The sequence below is a fragment of the Sapajus apella genome, unplaced genomic scaffold (genome assembly GCF_009761245.1).
Source record: "Sapajus apella isolate SASKATOON/1434 unplaced genomic scaffold, GSC_monkey_1.0 scaffold20, whole genome shotgun sequence".
Classification (NCBI taxonomy): Eukaryota; Metazoa; Chordata; class Mammalia; order Primates; family Cebidae; genus Sapajus; species Sapajus apella.
The window spans coordinates 14460730-14483542 of NW_022436960.1; the positions used below are offsets into that span (position 1 = coordinate 14460730).

At 38.3% G+C, this 22813-nt stretch overlaps 1 protein-coding gene across 10 annotated transcripts in view; it reads left to right on the forward strand.

Annotated features, from left to right (window-relative positions):
- EML5 (EMAP like 5) overlaps nt 1-22813 on the forward strand; it is a 185737-nt gene that overhangs the window by 17504 nt on the left and 145420 nt on the right. For all 10 annotated transcript variants that reach the window (XR_004271749.1, XM_032287666.1, XM_032287665.1 and 7 more), the window contains exon 2: nt 21579-21738. Coding sequence is in view for 9 of the 10 variants with exons in the window: in XM_032287666.1 (XP_032143557.1) it covers nt 21579-21738 (160 nt within the window). In the remaining variant the exon portion in view is untranslated. The remainder of the gene's footprint in view (nt 1-21578; nt 21739-22813) is intronic.

The window sequence follows — 22813 nt, forward strand, 5'->3', positions numbered from 1 at the left end:
TCTGCTTGGTTCTTGTAAATTATTTCTGTTTCTGTTAAATTTATCTGACAGAATTCTGATTTCCTTCCCTGTGTTATCTTCAATTTCTTTGAGTTTCTTCAACACAGCTATATTTCGAAGTCTCTGTCTGAAAGGTCACATATCTCTGTTTCTCCAGGATTGGTCCCCGGTAGCTTATTTAGTTCTTTGGTGGGGTCATGTTTTCTTGGCTAGTGTTGATGCTGGTAGATGTTCTTTGGTGTCTGGGCATTAAAGAGTTAGATATTTATTGTTGTCTTCACTGTCTGGGCTTGTTTGTACCTGTCCTTCTTGTGAAGGCTTTCTAGATGTTTGAAAGAACTTGGGTGTTGTGAGCTGAGCTATATCTGCTTTATGGGGCACCCCAAACCCAGTAGTGCTGTAGTTCTTGCAGACTCATAGAGGTGAAACCTTGATGGTCTTGGGCAAGATTCAGGAGAATTCTCTGGATTACCAAGCACACTCTTATTTGTTTCTCTTACTGTCTCCCAAACAAATGGAGTCTCTCTCCCTCACTCTGTTCTGAACCATCTAAAGCTGGGGGTGGAATGACATAATCACCCCTGTGGCCACCTTCACTATGATGGCACTTCGTCAGACCTGAAGACAGTACAGCATTGTGTCTTGTTCAAGGCTTGCTGTATTCAGTCCCTGATTACTGCCTATGTTTGCTCAAGGATTGTAGAACCTTTGGGTTCTACAATCAGCAGGTGGCAAAACCAGCCAGGCCTGTGTCCTTCCCTTCAGGACTGTGAGTTCTCCTAGGCTTGGGTGGGTTTAAAGGTACCATCCATGAGTCAGGGACTAGAGTCAAAAACCTTAAAAGTCTATCTGGTGTTCTATTGTACTGTGGCAGAGCTGGCACTCAAACCACAAGATACAGTCCTTCCCACTCTTCTCTCCAAAGACAGAGGAGCCCCACTCTACAGCCACTGCGTGCCACCACAGGCCATGAAGAGTACTGCCAGACTACTGCCAGTGTTCCCTTAAGGCCCAAGGCCTCATAAGTCAGCTTGTGGTGAATGCTGCCTGGTCTGGGATTCACTTTTCAGGGCAGTGGACTCCCTTCTGGCCCAGGGCAGATCCAGAAATGCCATCCAAGAGTCAGGTCATGAAATATTGGGACCTCAAGAGACCACTTGGTGATCTACCCAATTCTATGACCATGCTGGTACCTAAGGTACAAGACAAGTTTTCTTTACTTTTCTCTCTGCTTTTCTCAAGCAAAAGGAGTTTCACCCATGGCCACCACAGCTGGTAATGTGCTGTATCCTACCTGAAGCCAACAAGCCTCAGGCTCACTCAAGGCGCTTGACATAGTACCTGGGTATTGCTCCTGGTTATTCAGGGTCCAAGGACTCTTTGGTTAGCAGGTGGTTAATGCTGCCAGGACTAAATCCTTCCCTTCAAGGCAGTGGGTTCCCTTTTGTACCAGGGAATAGAAATGTCATCTGGGACTTAGGGCCTGAAACAGGGGCCTCATGACTTTAAGAAACTCTGTTTTAGAAGTATTCTGTTTCAGATTATCTAATAGAAAACCAAGTGGGGTTTTGAATTAGGCAGTTGAACATACACGTCTATAATTCAGGGAACAATCTGGGCTGGTATAAATTTGAATGTTAACAGCATATAGACAGTATTTAAAGCCATGAACCTGGATGATACCACTGAAGTAGTTTAGATAAAGGATCTAAAAAACGGATTCTTGTGGCGCTCCGACATTTTAATGTAAGGGAAATGAAGAACTGACAAAACTGTGGCCAGAGAAACATGAGGAAAACCAAGAGTGTAGGATCATGGAAGTCAAGTGAAGAGAGTATTTCAGGGAGAAAGGAGTAATCAGCTGTGTCAAATAAGATGAGGACCGCTTCACCTTAGTGAAAGCATTAGCTCTGTTTTGCCATAATTATATTGTAACCATAAGACTCCCCGAAAGACTGTGTATGCCCAGGGGAAAAGGGAGAGCAGGAAGAAGATGACAAAATGAGTCATGTCATTATTGGTACACAAAACTAGCCTCTTTCAAGGTTTGTTCCAATACATAATATATACTCATAACATTTTTTTTTAAAAGTTTTGTTCCAGCAGTTTTTACTTTACTTGGTTATTTAAAAAATGACACATAGTTGGCAGCCCTAGATTCTTTCTTCTGAAAAGTGTGGTCTTCAGACTCGCAATATTAGCATCACCTGAAAAGTTATTTAAAAAATAAGAGTTCTCTGGGCTCACTCCAGACCTACCAAATTAGAAACTCTAGGTATGGAGCCCAATAATCAGTTGAGTTCATTCTGTTGTTCTGTTCTTTCTTTTCTTTCCTTCTTTCTTTCTTTTCTTTCTTTTTTTTCTTTTCTTTTTTCGTTTTGCTCTTGTCACCCAGGCTAGAGTGCAGTGGCACGATCTCTGCTGACTGCAACCTCTGCCTCCTGGGTTTAAGTGATTCTCTTGCCTCAGCCCCCTGAGTAGTTGGGACTACAGGTGCCTGCCACCACGCCTGGCTAATTTTTGTATTTTTAGTGGAGACAGGGCTTTGCCATGTTGGCTAGGCTGGTCTTGAACTCCTGACCTCTGGTGATCCACCTGCTTTAGCCCCCCAAAGCGCTAGGATTACAGGGGTGAACCACCATGCCCGGTCCCAGTAATCAGTTTTTATAATCTCCAGGTGATGTTAATATAGTCTAAAGGTTGAGAACACTGCTCTGGATTCCTGATTCTCAACCCTGGTTGCTTAATAGAAAGTTAAAGAAAACAAAATAAAACCACCAATGGCCAAGACTTACCCAAATAAATTTTGATTTAATTTGTTTAGAATGAGGTCCAGGTATCGTTTGTTGTTTGCTTCCATTTTTAATTTTTAAGCTTCCCAAATGATTGTAATATGCAGGCAGGGTTGAAAACCACTGCTCTGGACTTAATAGTAATGCATGTTCAGCTGCTGGGCTAGGAGTCAACCTGAAAAAAACTCAGGACCTAGCCAAATCCATTCATTTACTATTATGCATTATATAATAACGTGGGTAAGTTCTGGGACTCCCTTAAATATTTTGGGCTTCTTGCCTAAAGCCCTCGCATGCTGGATATTTCCTGTTCGGAGATTTATTACCAAGCAAAGTTTTTGTTTTCTATTGGTGGATCTGCTCAGTATCATCATGAGCTGAAAACATTAAAAGACATATATCCTGCATCGTCAGTCCAGAAAAATATTCACTCACAGGGTATCCGGAAGGTCATAATTATGTGCATCGTGGATAATATCAAGTGAGGTATACTGTGACCCAGTGCCTCAGGTGATGATTTCAGCAGACTCATGGAGTAGCTGCAATGAATTTGGCTGAATTTAAAGGCAGTTTGGATTGTTAAACGATCAAGTGAAACATAGTGTCCACCTTTTAACACTGGCATGCAGATACCTCTGAAGGAGTAAGCATGAGGGGAAACATGAAATAATTAGAGTAAGGAACAGTATATGGTGAGATGACTAGGGGTAGTTAGGGAAAGCTGCTCTGAGCAAGTTACATTTGCCCCAAAGCATGAATAATATGAATGCAGCAAATATTTGGGCAGTTATCCTAGACAAAGACTTTGATAGCACAGCGAGCTTGACCATTTTAAGCGATGGAAAGGCCAATGTGGCTGAAGTGTAGTGAACAAGAAAAATAGTACAAGTCAAGGTTTGTGAAGTAGGTGAGAGCATACCTTTCTTTTTGAGACAGACTCTTGCCCTGTCGCCCAAGCTGGAGTGCAATGGCGTAATCTCAGCTCACTGCAGCCTCCACCTCCCAGGTTCAAGCGATTCTCCTGCCCCAGCCTCCCGAGTAGCTGGGATTACAGACACACCCACCATGCCTGGCTAATTTTTTGTATCTTTAGTAGAGACGGGTTTCACCATGTGGGCCAGGCTGGTCTCAAACTCCTGACCTCGTGATCCACCCACTTTGGCCTCCCAAAGTGCTGTTACAGGCATGAGCCACCATGCCCAGCAGAGGGCATACCTTACAAAGGCTTGAAAGTGCCATCTTAGATAATTCATGTTTCATTCTAATTCAGTAGGAAGCTGTTGGGTTTTAGTAAGGTAAATGATGAGATCAGATTTATGTTTTTTTTTTTTTATTTTTTTGAGACAAGTCTCGCTCTGTGGCCAGGCTGGAGTGCAGTCGTGCGATCTCAGCTCACTGCAACCTCCGACTCTCTGGTTCAAACAGTTCCCCTGCCTCAGCCTCCTGAGTAGCTGGGATTACAGGCACGTCTACCATGCCTGGCTAATTTTTGTATTTTTAGTAGATGAGGTTTCACCATGTTGACCAGGATGGTCTTGATCTCCTGACCTTGTCATCCACCCGCCTCAGTCTCCCAAATTATTGGGATTACTGGTGTGAGCTACCTTGCCTGGTGATTTATGTATTTTTAAAAGATCGCTCTGGCTATGCTGAGAAAGCTCTAAAGGGAAGCAATAGAGGAATAATGGTGGGTAGTCAGAAGGCTACTGAAATAGTTCTGTTGTAAGAGGAATGCTGGCTCAGATTAATTTTGTAGCAGAAATGACGGTGATGACAGAGCCAGTAGGACAGGCTAATAGAATGCATGAGATGAATGAGGAAAAGATAAGTAGTGAGGATGAAATTTAGCTTCTTGGTCTGAGCAACTGAATGAACAGTGATACCATTTACTAAGGCAAGGAGGAGCAGATTGGGACGATAAGGGGAAATCAGATTGTCTTTAGAATATATGAAATTTGAGGAGTGTATCCATTGCTCTGACCTAGAGATACAGGTTTGGGAGTTATCACCATCTATATGCATTTAAAGCTGTGGGATTGGATTAAATCACCTGGGAAAGGAAGGGAAGACAGCCAAGACAAAGCCCTCATACACTTTAACATTCAGAGGTGGGATGCAGGGAGATAGTACCTACCAAAAGGAAGGGCTGATAAACTATGGAGTTGGGGAAGACTAGAGAGGAAAGTCTTTCAAAAAAAAGTGGTCATTTATATCAAATACTCCTGAAAAGTGGAGGGCATAAGGACATATGGTTTATCATTGGATTTGACAATGTTATATAACCTTGAAAAAACTGTTTCAGTGAAGGAGATGAAACCCAACTTGAAGTATGTTGAGACAAAGGGAGTGAAAAAGATGAGACACCTCTTTTGAGAAATTTTGCTTTGAATGAGGAGCAGAGAAATGGGATGATGGGTAATGGGTCAAGGGAATTCTTTTTTAATGGGCATATTTACATGGTAATAGGAATGACTCAGTAATGAGGAAGCAATAATTGCAGAAAGCATAGTTCTAGGAGTAAAGTACTTGAAACTAAGGAGAATGGGACCTAGAACACAAGCTGACTGTTCAAGGAGTATAGACATTTCTTATATTTTACAAAAGGGAAGTCAGTCTGCCTGTACAGTTGCATTTAGATTAGTTAATTTCATGGGAATGAAGTATCTTCTTTAATTCCATCTGTATTATTCATTAAATACAAGACAGGCTTATCTGTTGCAAGGCAGAGATTGATAGTAGAGAATTGTCATGTGGGAGTTTGGAGATTGAGAGAGGGATGCACATTTATCAGCTAAGTGTTTAATAGAGTTGTCTAATAGTGTACAGTGCTCATTTGAGATGTGTGAGATAAATTTAAAGGAACATTAATATATTTGCATGGAAGAAGGGAGATCTATGAAGAAGATGATAGCTCACTTTGTTTAACATGTTATTTCCTTATAGTTACGATAAATTTAGTGATTAAATACTTAAAGCAATTTAATATGTAATTGTGGGATTTGATGACAGTGCTTGTACCTAATTAATGTCCATTACTCAGCAATATTAATAGGAAGAACTTTAAAAAAATTCATTCTTTCCATGTATTTCAGATGATAGTAGATGATAGTGTCACCATATGGATGGGTAATAATCTTGTTAAATGTTTTAGAATAGGAATATACCTTCAGATGATTGCATTTGTCATTTTTCTCCCAAATTAATCCATAATGTTGAGTTTCACTATATGTTCAGCAATATACTAGGCATTATGTGGATAAAACTTAACTGTAAGATATTGTTGACCTGAAGAATACCTGAACAACACTCATGCATTCATTCTCATTAGGAAAATTGGACCAATCAGAAGAGAATCTTTAGATTCCAACTCTCCAACAGCAATACATTCAGCTCTTATCCAATATTAATCCTTCCGCTTGTGCACTAGATCCCACTCTTTTTTCCCTCTTTCAGAAATGTTCTCATCTTAACGTACATCAGCATTTTTTCTCTGTACTGAATGATCTCTTGTCAACAAATGATGTGAAAACAACTGAATGTCTATTATGGGGAAAAAATGAACCCCAGCATATACCTCACCATATGTAAAATTGAAAATGTGAGAGGTAAAATTATAAAATTCTTAGAAAAAGCAAAATAGAACACAAAAAGCGTGAATTTTAAAAAGTAAAATTATAAATTGAACCTCATTAAAATAATTTATCAGACCTCTGGGTAACTGAAAACAATGGCAAGTATGTAGTTAGTAACCTCCCAAAATCTCTTCCATAGACTTTTTGTACAAACCATAGCCCCAGCATTACTTAAGCAGAGAATACCAAAACTGCAAAGTGACTGTAGTAAAAAGAGAAAAACAAATTTCAGCTGCCATTTCACAAGCTCTGTCCTCTACTCTGCTGCTGAGCTTTGTAGCGAACAATGAACCTAAATAACTGAAAAACAGTATCTTAACTGTAAGGATAAAGACAAAAAAAACCCCACTGCAATTAATGCTATAATCTAGTTAGTAAAATTGTTCTCCACAGGGCTGCCAATTTTGAAATGTCTTTTTATATACTACAGTAAGTAAATAAACCATAGATTATGAGAGCCTAGTTTCTCACTCTTAGAGGAAGAAGTTATAAATAAAGGGAGAAGTCTTAGATGAACCCTGTGGTTTCGGATTAGAATCTGAAGTGTTGATAGGAATTCATGATTTTTAAATACTTAGATACAGAATGTATCTATGTATACAGACTATATAGAATGTATGCATGAGTTAGTATACATAAGTAAATTTCCTGGTTCTGTCTGCTAAGACAGCCCAGAAGCGAGCGCTAATCTTCCAGTAACAATGATCACTTCTAGCATCCTGATCTTGTTCTCTAAACACAAGTGTTCAATAAGAGGAACTAGGGCTTCCTAGAGAAGTATTTGATTATAGGGTTAGGCAGAAAAAATACTGGAATATTTTGTGGTATCATCTCAAAAAGAGATGATAGCTTATTAAAAGAATATGGAAGCTGACTCTAAGATTGTCTGAAGGCCAATGATGGAACAATTTGAGTTACAAAATACAGAATAATGGTATTGAATTGTAACCCCTAGAATAAAACAGGTCAACAAACAACAGACTACATAGGCTAATCTGGCTTGCCACCTATTTTTGTAAGTAAGGTTTTATTGGAATGCGGATATGACTATTTACCTCAGGATTTTACAACTGCATTTTTATTACTGCCCCCTAAAGAGCTCTCTTAGGTATTTTCTTTCTCCTAAACACCTGTATTAGTCCATTCTCACACTGCTATAAAGAAATACCTGAGACTGGGTAATTTATAAGAAAACAGGTTTAGCTGGCTCACAGTTCTCCAGGCTATATAGGAAGGATAGCAGTTTCTGCTTCTGGGGAGGCCTCAGGAAGCTTCCAATCATGGCAGAAGGCAACGGAGAAGCAAGGCACTTCACATGGCGAGAGGAGAAGGAAGCGGGGTAGGGAGGTCTCATGAGAACAGCACTGAGAGGATGGTGTAAACCATTCTTGAGAAACTACCCCCATGATCCAATCACCTCCTACCAGGCACCACCTCCAGCATTGTGGATTACATTTCAACATGAGATGTGAAAATTTTAGTACCCACCACAAAATTTTAGTACTACAGATACGCTGTGTATCAGTTCCTGTGTTGAATTTATTTCTGTGCTTTATGCAATCAAACCTCTATGCATTTAAGAACGAATTTTTTCCCTTTTGGAGATGATACTGCTCCCAATGGGAATGCATGGTTTACATATTATCCGTGGCTGATTTAGTGTTGTAACAGCCCAGTTGAGTAGTTGTGATAGAAACTATATGGCCCACAGAGCACAAAACATTTACCCTCTGGCCCTTTACAGAAAAAGTTTGCTAACTTTTGAAAGAAAATATTCATGAGTTTGAGCTGATATAAATAGATGATGGGTTAAATAAATAGGGGAGAAAAGATAACTTCCTTGTAGTAGAATTCTAGTTAATAATTGTTGAAGAAAAGAGGGAGAAAAGAGAATCGTATTATGGGCCAGGCATGGTGTCTCACACCTGTAATCCCAGCACTTTGGGAGGCCAAGGCAGATACATCACCTTAGATCAGGAATTTGAGACCAGCCTGACCAATATGGTGAAACCCTGTCTCTACTAAAAATACAAAAAATAGCCAGGCATGGTGGCAGGTGCCTGTAATCCCAGCTACTTGGGAGGCTGAGGCAGGAGAATCACTTGAACCTTGGAAGCAGAGGTTGCAGTGAGCCAAGATTGCACCATTGCACTCCAGCCTGGATGACAAAGCAAAACTCTGTCAAAAAAAAAAAAAAAAAAAAAAGACAATCACATTATGGAAATATTATAGTAGTAAACGTTACAGACAGAATCTGCCAATAGATGCTAAAATTAGTGGGTGAAAATTTGAAGAGAGAGAGAGGATTTGCAGTCTCACAGTATCTCCTCTAGCATACTTAGTGACTACAAAGAAAAGCTTCATAGTAACTTTACAGTGGCATGTACTGTTTAACCAAGGGATTGAGGCAAACATCATCAGTAATAATAGATATTGACACCCTAAACCTTCTGATATGATGTACAAAGAAGGACAGATGTAATTTTTGTGATATTTTTGCCCAAAATGCATAACCTCACTTTAATCATGAGAAAACATGACAAATCAAAATTTGGAGACATTCTCTGAAATAACTGGTTAGTACTCTTCAAAAGTTTCCAGGCTATGAAAGGAAAGGAAAGTCTAAGGAAGTGTTACAGAGACTGGAAGTTGCTGAGGGGGAATAACAGTTAAAATGCTGCATGGGATCCTGGATAGGATCTTGGAACAGAAAAGAGACATTAGTAGAAAAAATGGTGAATTTTGAATAAGGTTTTTAGTTTAGCTAATGACATTTTACTAATGTTAATTTCCTTCCTCTTCCTGATGACTATAACATGGTTATGTAAAATGTTTATATTATAATGAAGTGCGATGAGGGATATAAGAAAACTGTACTATTTCATAACATTTTTATAAGTCTCAAATTAGTCCAAAATAAGACACTTCTTTAAAAAATTAAAATATTTTGCTCTTTTAAATATATTAGAAAATTAAAAGGCAGGCCACAAGCAGATACACATATGAAAAAATATATACTTGAGAAAAGAGTTGTACCAAGAATATATTAAGAACTCTTACAGTGCAACAATATTATGACAAATAACCAATTAAAAAATAGGAAAAAATGCTTTTTGTCCAGAAGCAGGCCCAGTTGTGGGAAGTGCATGGTAGTATGCAGAGGCTGATACCCTAGACTCTTAGCCCCAGTACAATGAGAAGGGACCCCTGGTTGTTGGAGATTATAGGGGAAGTTATAGGGGTTAGGGAGCTCAAGGTCATCTTCCTAAAGTTATATTTGATGTCCCTGACTTATTTCTATCTGCACATGCAGGAACTGCCTGCATATCAGAGGCTTTGAGAACTGACCTACAATCATTCAGGTTTCAGATTTGCCCCCTGTGGTGTGTGTTCATGTGATAGCTCTGCAAAGACTTTAAAACTGAACTAACACTGGAACCCCAGAAGGAGGGCTGGATTATGTGCCTTGAACCTAACTGGATTGCTTGCCTGCTGAAATAAACAAAAATATCAGCATTCTCTGGAAAATTTTAAGAGGATCCAGAGTTTATAACATAATATTCAAACTGCTCAGGATATAACTCAAAATTAGCACAGAAAAATTACTAAAATCTCAACAATTTATAAAAGACAACAGTTGTCAACCCCAAGATGACCTAGATGTTGAATTTGTGAAAGAATATAAATAGAATGTTGGAAGTTCTCAGCAAAGAAATAGAAATTGTATAAAAATGGAATACTTAGAACCGAAAATATACAAATAGAAATAATTCTCTAGTGGACTCAATTTCTGAGTCTGCATGGTATCCAGACTGGCCCCAAAGATATCTGTACTCTAATTCCTGGAACCTATGAATTTTTTATGTTAAACATAGCAGACATGACATGACTTTGCAGCTTTAATTAAGGTATGGATGGACCTTAAGATATTGAGACGATCTTGAATTATCTAGATGGGCCCAATCTAATTATGTGAGCCCTTAAAAGCAAATAATTTTCTTTAGCTGGAATGAGAAGACATGGAGCAGAAGTCAGAAAGATTCAAAGCTTGAGAAGAACTCAATGTGCAGTTTCTGATTTGAAGATGGAGGTGGTAACATGATATGGCATGCAGTTGGCCTTGAGGAGGTGAGCCGTTCCTCCTTAACAGTCAGCAGGGGAATGAAAGCCTCAGTCCTTTAACCACAAGGAATTGAATTCAGCTAATCTTCTGAATGAACTTGAAAGCCGACTAATCCCCGAAGACTAGAAAGGAATTCAGCTGTGTTAACACCGTGACTTCTGGCCTTGTGAGACTGTATGCAGAGGACCCAGCTGAGCTACACTGTAGCCAGATTTCTGCCCTAAGAGTCTAAGAAAATAGAAATGAAAGAGCAAACTCAAAAGCAAACAAAGTAGGAAATAAGACAGAAATTCATGTAAACAACAAAACAATAGGGAAAAATCAAACCTAAAGTTCTTTGAAAAGGAGCAAATTGATAAATTTCTAGTTAGGCAGATGACGAATAAAAAGGAGAAGACTAAAATTACCAGTATTCATCAGGATATCACTACTGACCTAAAGACCTTAAAAGGAGAATAAGGTGTTACTATAAACAACTTATGCATTTGACAACTGAGATGAAAGGAACTATTCCTTTGAAAGATGTCAAACTCACAAGAAGAAATGATTCCAATTCCACACAATTGCTTATAGAAAATAGAAGAGGAAGGACTACTCAACCGTGTTTATGAGGCTGAAATCGCTCTAATAGAAAATCCAGACAAACATTTGAAGAAAAACTACAGGCTAATGTCCCTCATTAACATAGATGTAAAAATTCTTAACAAAATAAGCTAATAAGCAAATGAAATCTATCAGTAGGATCATATGTTATGAACAGGTAGGGTTCATTCCAGGAATACAAGGCTGGTTCAATATTTGAAAATCAGTGTGATTCCCTGTATTATCAGACTAAAGAAGAAAAACCAGATGACTATCTGAGTAGATACAGGAAAAGCATTTGACAGAATGTAATACCTATTCATATTTTTTTTAATGCTTAGCAAACTAGGACTAGAAGGCCACTTCTTTAACCCAGCTATAAAAGCATGTGTAAAAAACCTGCATCTAAGTTTATGCCTAATGATGAGAGACTGAATGTTTTCCTTGTAAAATCAGGAAAAAGACAAGAGTCTCAATTCCTGTCACTTCTAATTTAACATCCTGCTATTTTATTGAGGATTTTCACATTGACGTTCATCAGTAATATTGGCCTGAAATTTTCTCTTTTTGTTTTGTGTCTCTGCCAACTTTTGGTATCAGGATGATGCCAGCCTCATAAAATGAGTTAGGGAGGAGTCCCTCTTTTTCTATTGTTTGGAACAGTTTTAAATGGAATGGTACCAGCTCCTCTTTGTACCTCTGGTAGAATTCAGCTGTGAATCTGTGAGCTCCTAGGCTTATTTTGGTTGGTAGGCTATTAATTACTGCCTCAATTTTAGAACTTGTTATTGGTCTGTTTTGGGATTCGACTTCTTTCTGGTTTAATCTTGGGCGGGTGTATGTGTCTAGGAATTTGTCCATTTCTTCTAGGTTTTCTAGTTTGTTTGCATAGAGGTATTTACAGTATTCTCTGATGGTAGTTTGTATTTCTTTGGGATCGTGGTGATATCCTCTTTATCATTTTTTATTGTGTCTAATTGATTCTTCTGTCTTTTCTTCTTTATTAGTCTGGATAGCGGTCTATTTTGTTAATCTTTTCAATAAACCAGCTCCTGGATTCACTGATTTTTTTAAGGATTTTTTGTGGCTCTATTTCCTTCAGTTCTGCTCTGATCTTAGTCATTTCATGTCTTCTGCAAGCTTTTGAGTTTGTTTGCTCTTGCTTCTCTAGTTCTTTTAATTGTAATATTAGGGTGTCAATTTTAGATCTTTCCTGCTTCCTCCTGTGGGCAGTTAGTGCTGTAAATTTCCCTCTAAACACTGCTTTAGTTGTGTACCAGAGATTCTGGTATGTTGTGTCTTTGTTGTCATTGGTTTCAAGGAACTTATTTATTTCTGCCTTAATTTTGTTACTTACCCAGTAGTCACTCATGAGCAGGTTGTTCAGCTTTTTTGTAGTTGTGTGGTTTTGAGTCAGTCTCTTAATCCTGAGTTCTAATTTGATTGCAGCGGTCTAAGAAACTGTTTATTATGATTTCTGTTTTTTTATACATTTGCTGAGGAATGTTTTACTTCCAATTATGTGGTCAATTTTAGAATAAGTGCTGTGTGGTGCTGAGAAGAATGTATATTCCGTTGATTTAGGGTGGAGAGTTCTGTAGATACCTATTAGATCCACTTGATCCAGAGCTGAGTTCAAGTCCTGAGTATCATTATTATTTTTCTGTCTCATTGATCTGTCTAATATTGACAGTGGGGTGTTAAAGTCTCCCACTATTATTGTGTTGGAGCCTAAATCTCTTTGTAAGTCTCTCAGAACTTGCTTTATGAATCTGGGTGCTCCTGTATTGGCTGCATATATATTTAGAAACTATCATCAGAATGAACTGGCAACCTACAGAATAGGAGAAAAATTGCAATCTATCCATCTGACAAAGGGCTACTATCCAGAATCTACAAGAAACTTAAACAAATTTACAAGAAAAAAAGCAATCCCATCAAAAGGTGGGCGAAGAATATGAATAGACACTTTTCAAAAGAAGACATTTATGTGGCCAACAAACATATGAAAAACTCATCACTGATCATTAGAGAAATGTAAATCAAAACCAAATGAGATACCATCTCATGCCAGTTAGAATCGTGATCATTAAAAAGTCAGGTAAGAACAGATGCTGGAGAGGATGTGAAGAAATAGGAACACTTTTACACTGTTGGTGGGAGTATAAATTAGTTCAGCCATTGTGGAAGACAGGGTGGTGATTCCTTGATGATCTAGATCTAGAAATACCATTTGCCGCAGCAATCCCATTACTGGGTATATACCCAAAGGATTAGAAATCATTCTACTATAAGCTGGGCGCAGTGGCTTACGCCTGTAATCCCAGCATTTTGGGAGGCCAAGGTGGGTGGATCACGAGGTCAGGAGTTCACGACCAGTCTCTACTAAAAATACAAAAATTAGCTGGGCGTGATGGTGCTCACCTGTAATCTCAGCTACTCAGGAGGCTGAGGCAGGAGAATCACTTGAACCTGGAAGGTGGAGGTTACAGTGAGCTGCGATTGCACCACTGCACTCCAGCCTGGGTGACAGAGCGAGACACTGTCTCGGAAAACAAAACAAAACAAAAAGCAACTCCTCAAGGACCTAGAAATAGAAATTCCATTTGACCCAGCAATCCCATTACTGGGTATATATCCAAAGGATTATAAATCATTCTATAATAAGGACACATGCACACGAATGTTCATTGCAGCACTGTTTACAATAGCAAAGACTTGGAACCATCCCAAATGCCCATTGATGATAGACTGGACAGGGAAAATGTGGCACATATACACCATGGAATACTGTGCCGCCATAAAAAAACGATGAGTTCGTGTTCTTTGTAGGGACATGTAGGTACCTATGCAACAATCTTACATGTTCTCCACATGTACCCCAAAACCTAAAATGCAATTTTAAAAACACTAGAAATCATTCTGCTATAAAGACACATGCACACATATGTTTATTGCAGCACTATTCACAATGGCAAGGACTTGGAACCAACCCAAATGCCCATCGGTGATAGACTGGATAAAGAAAATGTGGCACATATACACCATGGAATAGTATGTAGCCATAAAAAAGAATACGAGTACATTTCCTTTGCAAGGACATGGATGAAGCTGGAAACCATCATTCTCAGCAAACTAACACAGGAACAGAAAACCAAACACCGCATGCTCTCACTCATAAGTGGGAGTTGAAAAATAAGAAGATACGGGCACAGGGAGAGGAGCATCACACACAGGGGCCTACTGGGGAATGAGGGACAAGGGGAGGGATAGCATTAGGAGAAATACCTAATGTAGATGTTGGGTTGATGGGTACAGCAAACTACCATGGCACGTGTATACCTATGCAACAAACCTGCATGTTCTTCACGTGTATCCCAGAACTTAAAGTATAATAAGCAAATTAAAAATAAACGTGCTGCTAGATTTCAAACCAGCACAGCCAGACAAGAAATAAGAAGAAAAGGTTTATAGAAAGAAAAGAAAGAAGTTGTCTCTATTCTTAGACAATATGATTGCCTACATAGAAAATTCCAAATAATTTATTTTTTAAAAATTCACACAAAAAAACACAACTCCTAAAACTCAGTGAATTTATCATGGCTGCAGGATACCAGGTCAATACTAAAAGCTATTTACGACAAACCCACAGCCAATATCATTCTGAATGGGCAAAAACTGGAAGCATTTCCTTTGAAATCAGGCGCTAGACAAGGATGCCCTCTCTCACCACTCCTACTCAATATAGTATTGGAAGTTCTAGCCAGAGAAATCAGGCAAGAAAAAGAAATAAATGATATTCAGTTAGGAAAGGAGGAAATCAAATTGTCTCTATTTGCAGATGACATGATTGTATATTTAGAAGACCCCATTGTCTCAGCCCAAAATCTGAAACTGCTAAGCAACTTCAGCAAAGTCTCAGGATACAAAATCAATGTACGGAAATCATAAGCATTCCTATATACCAATAACCCACTAAAAGAGAACCAAATCAAGAGTGAACTCCCATTCACAACTGCTACAAAGAGAATAAAATACCTAAGAATACAGCTAACAAAGGATGTAAAGGACCTCTTCAAGGAGAACTATGAACCACTGCTCAAGGAAATAAGAGAGGTTATAAACAGATGGAAGAACATTCCATGCTCATGGAAGAATCAATATTGTGAAAATGGCCATATTGCTCAAAGTAATTTATAGATTCAGTGCTATCCCCATCAAGCTGCCTATGTCCCTCTTCACAGAACTGGAAAAAACCACCTTAAACTTCATATGGAACCAAAAGAGAGCCCGCATAGCCAAGACAATCCTAAGCAAAAAGAGCAAAGCTGGAGGCATCACGCTGCCTGATTTCAAACTATGCTGCAAGGCTACAGTAATCAAAACAGCATGGTACTGGTACCAAAACAGAGATATAGACCAATGGAACAGAACAGAGGCCTTGGAGGCAACGCCACACATCTATAACCATCTGATCTTTGACAAACCTGAAAAAAACAAGCAATGGGGAAAGGATTCTCTGTTTAATAAATGGTGTTGGGATAACTGGCTAGCCATGTGCAGAAAACAGAAACTGGACTCCTTCCTGACACCTTACACTAAAATTAACTCCAGATGGATTAAAGACTTAAACATACGACCTAACACCATAAAAACCCGAGAAGAAAACCTAGGCAAACCATTCAGGACACAAGCATAGGCAAGGACTTCATGACTAAAACACCAAAAGCATTGGCAACAAAAGCCAAAATAGACAAATGAGATCTAATTAAACTCCAGAGCTTCTGTACAGCAAAAGAAACAATCATTAGAGTGAACCGGCAACCAACAGAATGGGAAAAAATTTTTGCAATCTACCCATCTGACAAAGGGCTAATATCTAGAATCTACAAAGAACAAAAACAGATTTACAAGAAGCAAACAAACCCATTCAAAAGTGGGCAAAGGACATGAACAGACACTTTTCAAAAGAAGACATATATGAGGCCAACAAACATGAAAAAATACTCATCATTGGTCATTAGAGGAATGCAAATCAAAACCACACTGAGATACCATCTCACGCCAGTTAGAATGGCGATCATTAAAAAATCTGGAGACAACAGATGCTGGTGAGGATGTGGAGAAATAGGAACCCTTTTACACTGTTGGTGGGAGTGTAAATTAGTTCAACCATTGTGGAAGACAGTGTGGCAATTTCTCAAGGACCTAGAAATAGAAATTCCATTTGACCCAGCAATCTCATTACTGGGTATATATCCAAAGGATTATAAATCGTTCTACTATAAAGACACGTGCATACATATGTTCATTGCAGCACTGTATACAATAGCAAAGACCTGGAACAAACCCAAATGCCCATCAGTGATAGACTGGACAAGGAAAATGTGGCACCATGGAATACTAGGCAGCCATAAAAAACGATGAGTTCGTGTCCTTTGTAGGGACATGGATGAATCTGGAAACCATCATCCTCAGCAAACTGACACAAAAACAGAAAACCAAACACTGCATATTCTCGGGAAACTCATAGGTGAGTGTTGAACAGTGAGAACACATGAGCACAGGGAGGGGAACATCACACTTTGGGGTATATTGGAGGGTGGGGGCTTGGGGAGGGACAATGTGGGGTGGGGAGGTTGGGGAGGGATAACACTGGGAGAAATGCCCTATGTAGGTGACAGGGGGTTGGAGACGCCAACAAACCACCATGGCATGTGTGTACCTATGCAACAATCCTGCATGATCTGCACATGTACCCCAGAACTTAAGGTAGAATAAAAAAAAATTCTGAAAAACAAAAAAAGATATATACAGACTGTAATGTCAGTATTTTTTTTCACTTTTTAAAAACTGAGATGTGATTCATATAGTATAAAATTTACACCTTAAGTGTACAATTCAGTGATTTTTAGTATAGTCACAAAGTTCTGCAAACATCACTTCTATCTAATTTCAGAATATTTATCACCCCTAAAAAATTAGCAGTCCTTATCCATTCTCCTCTCCTTCCAGCCCCTGGCAATCACTAATCTGCTTTCTTTATGGATTTGTGTTTCTGGACATTTCATAATGGATTAATACAACATGTGGCCCTTATATGTCTGTTTTCTTTCACTTAGCATAATGTTTTCAGGGTTCATCCATGTTGTAGCATGTATCAACACTTTATTCCTTTTGTCATTTTTATTGTGTGGATACCACATTTTATTTATGATTCAGTCAGACATTTGGATTGTTTCTGCTTTTTGGCCATTATAAAGAATACTGCTTGTGAACATTTGTGTACAAGTTTTGTGTGAACATATGTTTTCATTCCTTTTGGGAATACATCTAGGAATAGAATTGCTGGATCATACAGTAACTTTTTTTTTAGCTTTCTGGGTAGCTACCAAATGGTTTTCCAAAGAGTCTGGATCATTTTATAATCCCACAGCAATGTTTAAGTGTTACAATTTTTCCATACATTTGTCAATACTTCATATTTTCTGCTTATAAAATAGAGAAGTGGATTAGGCACTGTGGCTCATGCCTCTAATCCCAGCATTTTGGGAGGCCAAGGCAGTGGATCACCTTAGGTCAGGAGTTTGAGACCAGTCTGGTCAACATGGTGAAACCTTGTCTTTACTATAAATACGAAAAAATTAGCTGGGAGTGGTGGTGCATGCCTGTAATCTCAGCTACTTGGGAGGCTGAGACAGGATAATTGCTTGAACCTAGGAGGCAGAGGTTGCAGCGAGCTGAGATTGTGCCATTGCACTCCAGCCTGGGCAACAAGAGCAAAACTCCATCTATAGAAGTGGACTGGGAGTAGTGGCTCATGCCTGTAATCCCAGCATTTTGAGAGCCTGAGGTGGTAAGGTCTCTTAAGCACAATAGTTTGAGATCAGTCTGGGTAACATAGGGAGACCCCATATCTACAAAAAAAAAAATTAGCCAGGTGTGGTGGCACCCATCTGTAGTCTCAGCTACTTGAGAGGCTAAAGCAGGAAGATGAGGCTTGAGTCTAGGAGGTCGAGGCTATAGTGAGTGGTGATTGTGTTACTATAGCAGGGTGACAGAGTGAGACCCTGTCTCAAATAAATAAATAGAAAGGAGAGAGAGAGAGAGAAAGGAAGAAAGCAAGGAAAGGAAGGAAAGAGAGAAAGAGAGGAAAAAATGAAATTTTTTTTTTTTTTTTTTTTTTTTTGAGATGAAGTCTCACTCTGTTGCCTAGGCTGGAGTGCAGTGACGCAATCTTGGCTCACTGAAACCTCCGCCACCTGAGTTCAAGTGATTGTCCTGCCTCAGCCTTCCGAGTAGCTGAGATTACAGGTGCGTGTCACCACGCCTGGCTTATTTTTTTGTATTTTTAGTAGAGACAGAGTTTCACCGTGTTAGCCAGGGTGGTTTTGGTCTCCTGACCTCATGATTTGCCCACCTCGGCCTCCCAAAGTGCTGGGATTACAGGCTTTAGCCACCACGCCTGGCCATTGACTATCTTTTTATGTGCCTTTTGTATATCTTCCTTGGGGAAATGTCTGTTAAAATCCTTTATTTAAAAAACTGAATTATTTGTAGTTTTATTGTTGATTTGTAGTAATTCTTTATATTTTCTTAATACAAATCCCTTATCAGATATGTGCTCTGCAAATATTTTCTCCCATTCTGGGTTGCATTACTATATTCTTGATGGTTGTCCTTTAAAGCATAAAAGTTTTTAATTTTGATTAAGTCCATTTTATCTGCTTTTTTTCTTTTGTCACTAATGCTTTGGTGAGAAACCATTGCTTCATCTAAGATCAGTAAGATTTATACCTATGTTTTCTTCCAAGAGTTTTAACAATTATTTTAGCCTCTGATCCATGTTGAATTGACATTTGTATACGGTTTGATGTATGGGTCCAAATTTATTCTTTTGTATGTGGATCGATATTCAGGTGTCCCAGTACCATTTGTTGTAATGACCATTTTCTCCCCCATTGAATTGTCTTGGCACCACCCTTATTAAAATCAGCTGACCACAAATTTATGGGTTTACTTCTGGACTTTTGATCCTGTTTCATTGATCTGCATATTCTTATGCCAGTACCACACTGTCTTGATTACTGTAGTTTTGTAGTAAGTTTGTAAGTTTCAAAATTGGAAAGTGTGATTCTTCCAACTTTGTTCTTGTTTTTCAGGATAGTTCTGGCTATTCTGAGTCTTTCTGAATTTTAGAATCAGCTTGTCAGTTCTTCAAGAAAGACCACTAGTATTTTGACAAGGATTGTGTTGACTCTATAGATCAATTTGAGAAGTATTACGATCTTACAAATATTACATTCATCTAAGCCTAGAACATGAGATGTCTTTCCATTTATTTAGATCTTTTTAAATGTCCCACAGTGGGGTTTTGTACTTTTCAGTGTACAAATTTTGTACTTTGTTTAATTTATTCCTAAATGTTTTACTCCTCTTGATGTTACTGTAAGTGGGATTATATTCTTAAATTTTTTGATTGTTCTTTGCTAGTGTATAGAAATGCAGTAGATTTTTTATGTTGATCTTATATCCTACAACCTTGCTGAACTCATACTAGCTCTTCATTTTTTGGTTGTTTCTTTGTGGATTCCTTAGGATTTTCTGTGTCTATGATCATGTCATCTGCCAGTAGAGATCTTTACTTTTACTTTTTATTCCTTTTCCTGGGCTATTTTTTTTTTTTTTTGGCTAGAATGTCTATGACCAAGTTAAATGAGTGGCAAGAACTGACATCCTTGTTTTTCCCCTTTACTTAGTGGGAGAGCTTTCAGGCTTTCATCATTATACGTTATTAGGTGTGGGTTTATGTAGAGGTCCTTTGTTGGTTTGAGGAAGTTTCCTTCAGTTTGTAGTTTGTTACGTGTTTTTATCATGAAGGGATTGGATTTTGTCCAATAATTTTTCTGTGTCTATTGAGGTAAACATATAAGGGAGTTTTTTGTCCTTTATTCTGTTAATATGCCATATTTCTTGATTTCATATGTTGAACCAACCTGGTATTCCCACACATACTCTCTCCCATTGATTATTCCTTTAGTATTCCCTGACTTGATGATTACCACCCCAAACGATTCAAATGTCTAAGCCAGAAACCAAGAGTCATCTCAGACCCCTATCTTCCCCTTGTCCCCTGCATCCAGTCTGTTAATTTTGTCTTTGTTTACTTTAGAGACAGGATCTGGCTCAGAAGCCCAGGCTGGAATGCAGTGGTGCAGACTTAGCTCATTGCAGCCTTGAACTCCTAGGTTCAGGCAGTATTCCCAAGTAGCTGGGAATAGAGGGGTGTGCTACCTGCCTGGCTAATTAAAATTTTTTTGTGTGTGTACAGACAAGGGCTTGCTGTGTCTCCCAGGCTGATCTTCAACTCCTGGCCTCTCAAAGCACAGGTGTTATAGGCATGAGCCACTACACCCAGCCTTGATTCTGTTTTAATATCCTCCTACTTTTCTCCTTTTAGTTGATTCTCCACCCTGATGCCAGGAGTGATTTTCTTTTTCATCTCGAAGGCAAATCTGATATTCTATATCAACATACAGAAAAAGTTATTAAACAGAAATTTATATTTTTCCCTGCCTTCTGCTAATGTACCTAAATCATTACCAACTGTTAGGTTTTTGTCTTGTTTTTAAGAGACTCATAGATTATTTTCTGTGAATTATAGGTGACCTTTCTGTTTCTTAAAATGGGATTTATAATTTAAGAATTAGCATTATAGTAGGAGGTGCTATTAAATGCCATGTTTAGACATTAAGATTTGGTCTGACTTTATCCAATAAAAGGTATAGTTAAATGGGAAAGGAGTCTTGAAAACAGGTGAATACTAAATGAGGAAAAGGCTACTGATTTGTTGCTGTGATCCAGTCGATCTCTTGTTAGAGTTATTTTCTTGAGAAGTCTACATACAATATATTACATGGATTATGAAGGGTATAATTAGCTTTTCATTAACTGTTCATAAGATAGTCTATGAAGTAGTAACTGTTAGTGTGGATTTTTATAGAAGTTATTTATTTTAAATCCAAATTATCAGCCAGCCATGGTGGCTCACAGCTGTAATCCCAGCACTTTCGGAGGGTGAAGTGAGCGGATAACTTGAGGTCAGGAGTTCGCCTGGTCAACAAGAAGAAACCGCATCTCTACTAAAAATACAAAAATTAACCAGGTGTGGTGGTGGGTGCCGATAATCCTAGCTACTTGGGGGGCTGAGACACAAGAATCACTTGAACCTGGTGGGATGGAGGTTGCAGTGAGCTGAGATCACACCACTGCACTCCAGCCTAGCTGACAGAACGAGACTTCGTCTCAACAAAAATAATAAAAATAAATACAAATTGTCTAAAATGGATAAAGTCTAATGTTTATACTGGTATATATGTATTACATCTACCAAATACTAGAAAATCTGTATAAACAATTTTTAATAATATTTATTTCCTTATTTTACAGCCTTGCATTGCACCCTGAACGAGTGTTGGTAGCAACAGGACAAGTTGGGAAAGAACCTTATATTTGTATTTGGGATTCATACACTGTGCAGACCGTATCAGTTTTAAAGGATGTTCATACACATGGTATAGCTTGCTTGGCGTTTGACTTAGATGGACAGGTATGTGACAGTTTTTTCATTTTTTTCTAAATTGTAAAAGTATGTTACAGCAAATGATTATAAATCTGTAAATATTAAATCGAACAGCATTTGATGAAAAGTGTTTGTCCAAAGGTGGAGGTGGATAGGTGGGGTGGGTGGTTGATATATAACAGTGGGGTTTTTATTTAATCATATCAAGAACTTTCTCAATTGAATTACTTACTACCTTGAAAGCCAAAGAGATTTTGATATAGTAGAATATTACCTGGTTATTATAGAAATTTTTCTATATAACTCTTTCAAGCTAGGGTATTTTGATAGGACAGATGGATGATATCTTAGGAAAATTAAGTTTCTTAGAAAGCTGTATATATTTTATTATAATTTTTTAGTTTTTAGAGACAGGGTCTCACTCTGCTGCCCAGGCTGGAGTGCAGTGACATGATCATAGCTCACTGCAGCCTCAAACTCTTGTGCTCAAACAGTCCTCTTGCTCAGCCTCCTGGGAAGCTAGGAATACAGGCACATACCATCATGCCTGGCTGATTTTTTTTTTTTTTTTTTTTGGATAGAGGTGGGATCTGTGTTGCCCAGGCTTGTCTCAAACTTCTGGCCTCAAGCTATCTTCTAGTGTTGTTGACCTCCCAAAGTGCTGGAATTACAGGCATGAGCCACTGCACCCAGCCTATATTTCAATTTCCAGTTACCTTAAAGGTCTGTTAAAATTATATTTTTATTGAATATAATGGAACAATTCCTATGAGTTATTTTTTATATGAAATCAGAGTTCACAACTTAAGGATATAATTATCACTCAACTGACTAATCAGTTTCTAAATTATCTACTTCTAGTCAATGATTTTAAAAAGTTAAATAAGCCAAGGGCTTTTTTTTGTGGTCCTTTTATGGAAATTGTTATACCTAAAAATGCTTTTAAAGTTACCAGTAAAAAGTTGGATCTTACAGGTATGTTCATTTATAATATTTAAAAGTTTTATGTTAAAATTAGAGTTTAAAATCATTTTAAATTTCAGAACAGTATTTGCTTTTTAATTTATAAAATTAGTTTTATAGATCTCGATTTTACAGAAAC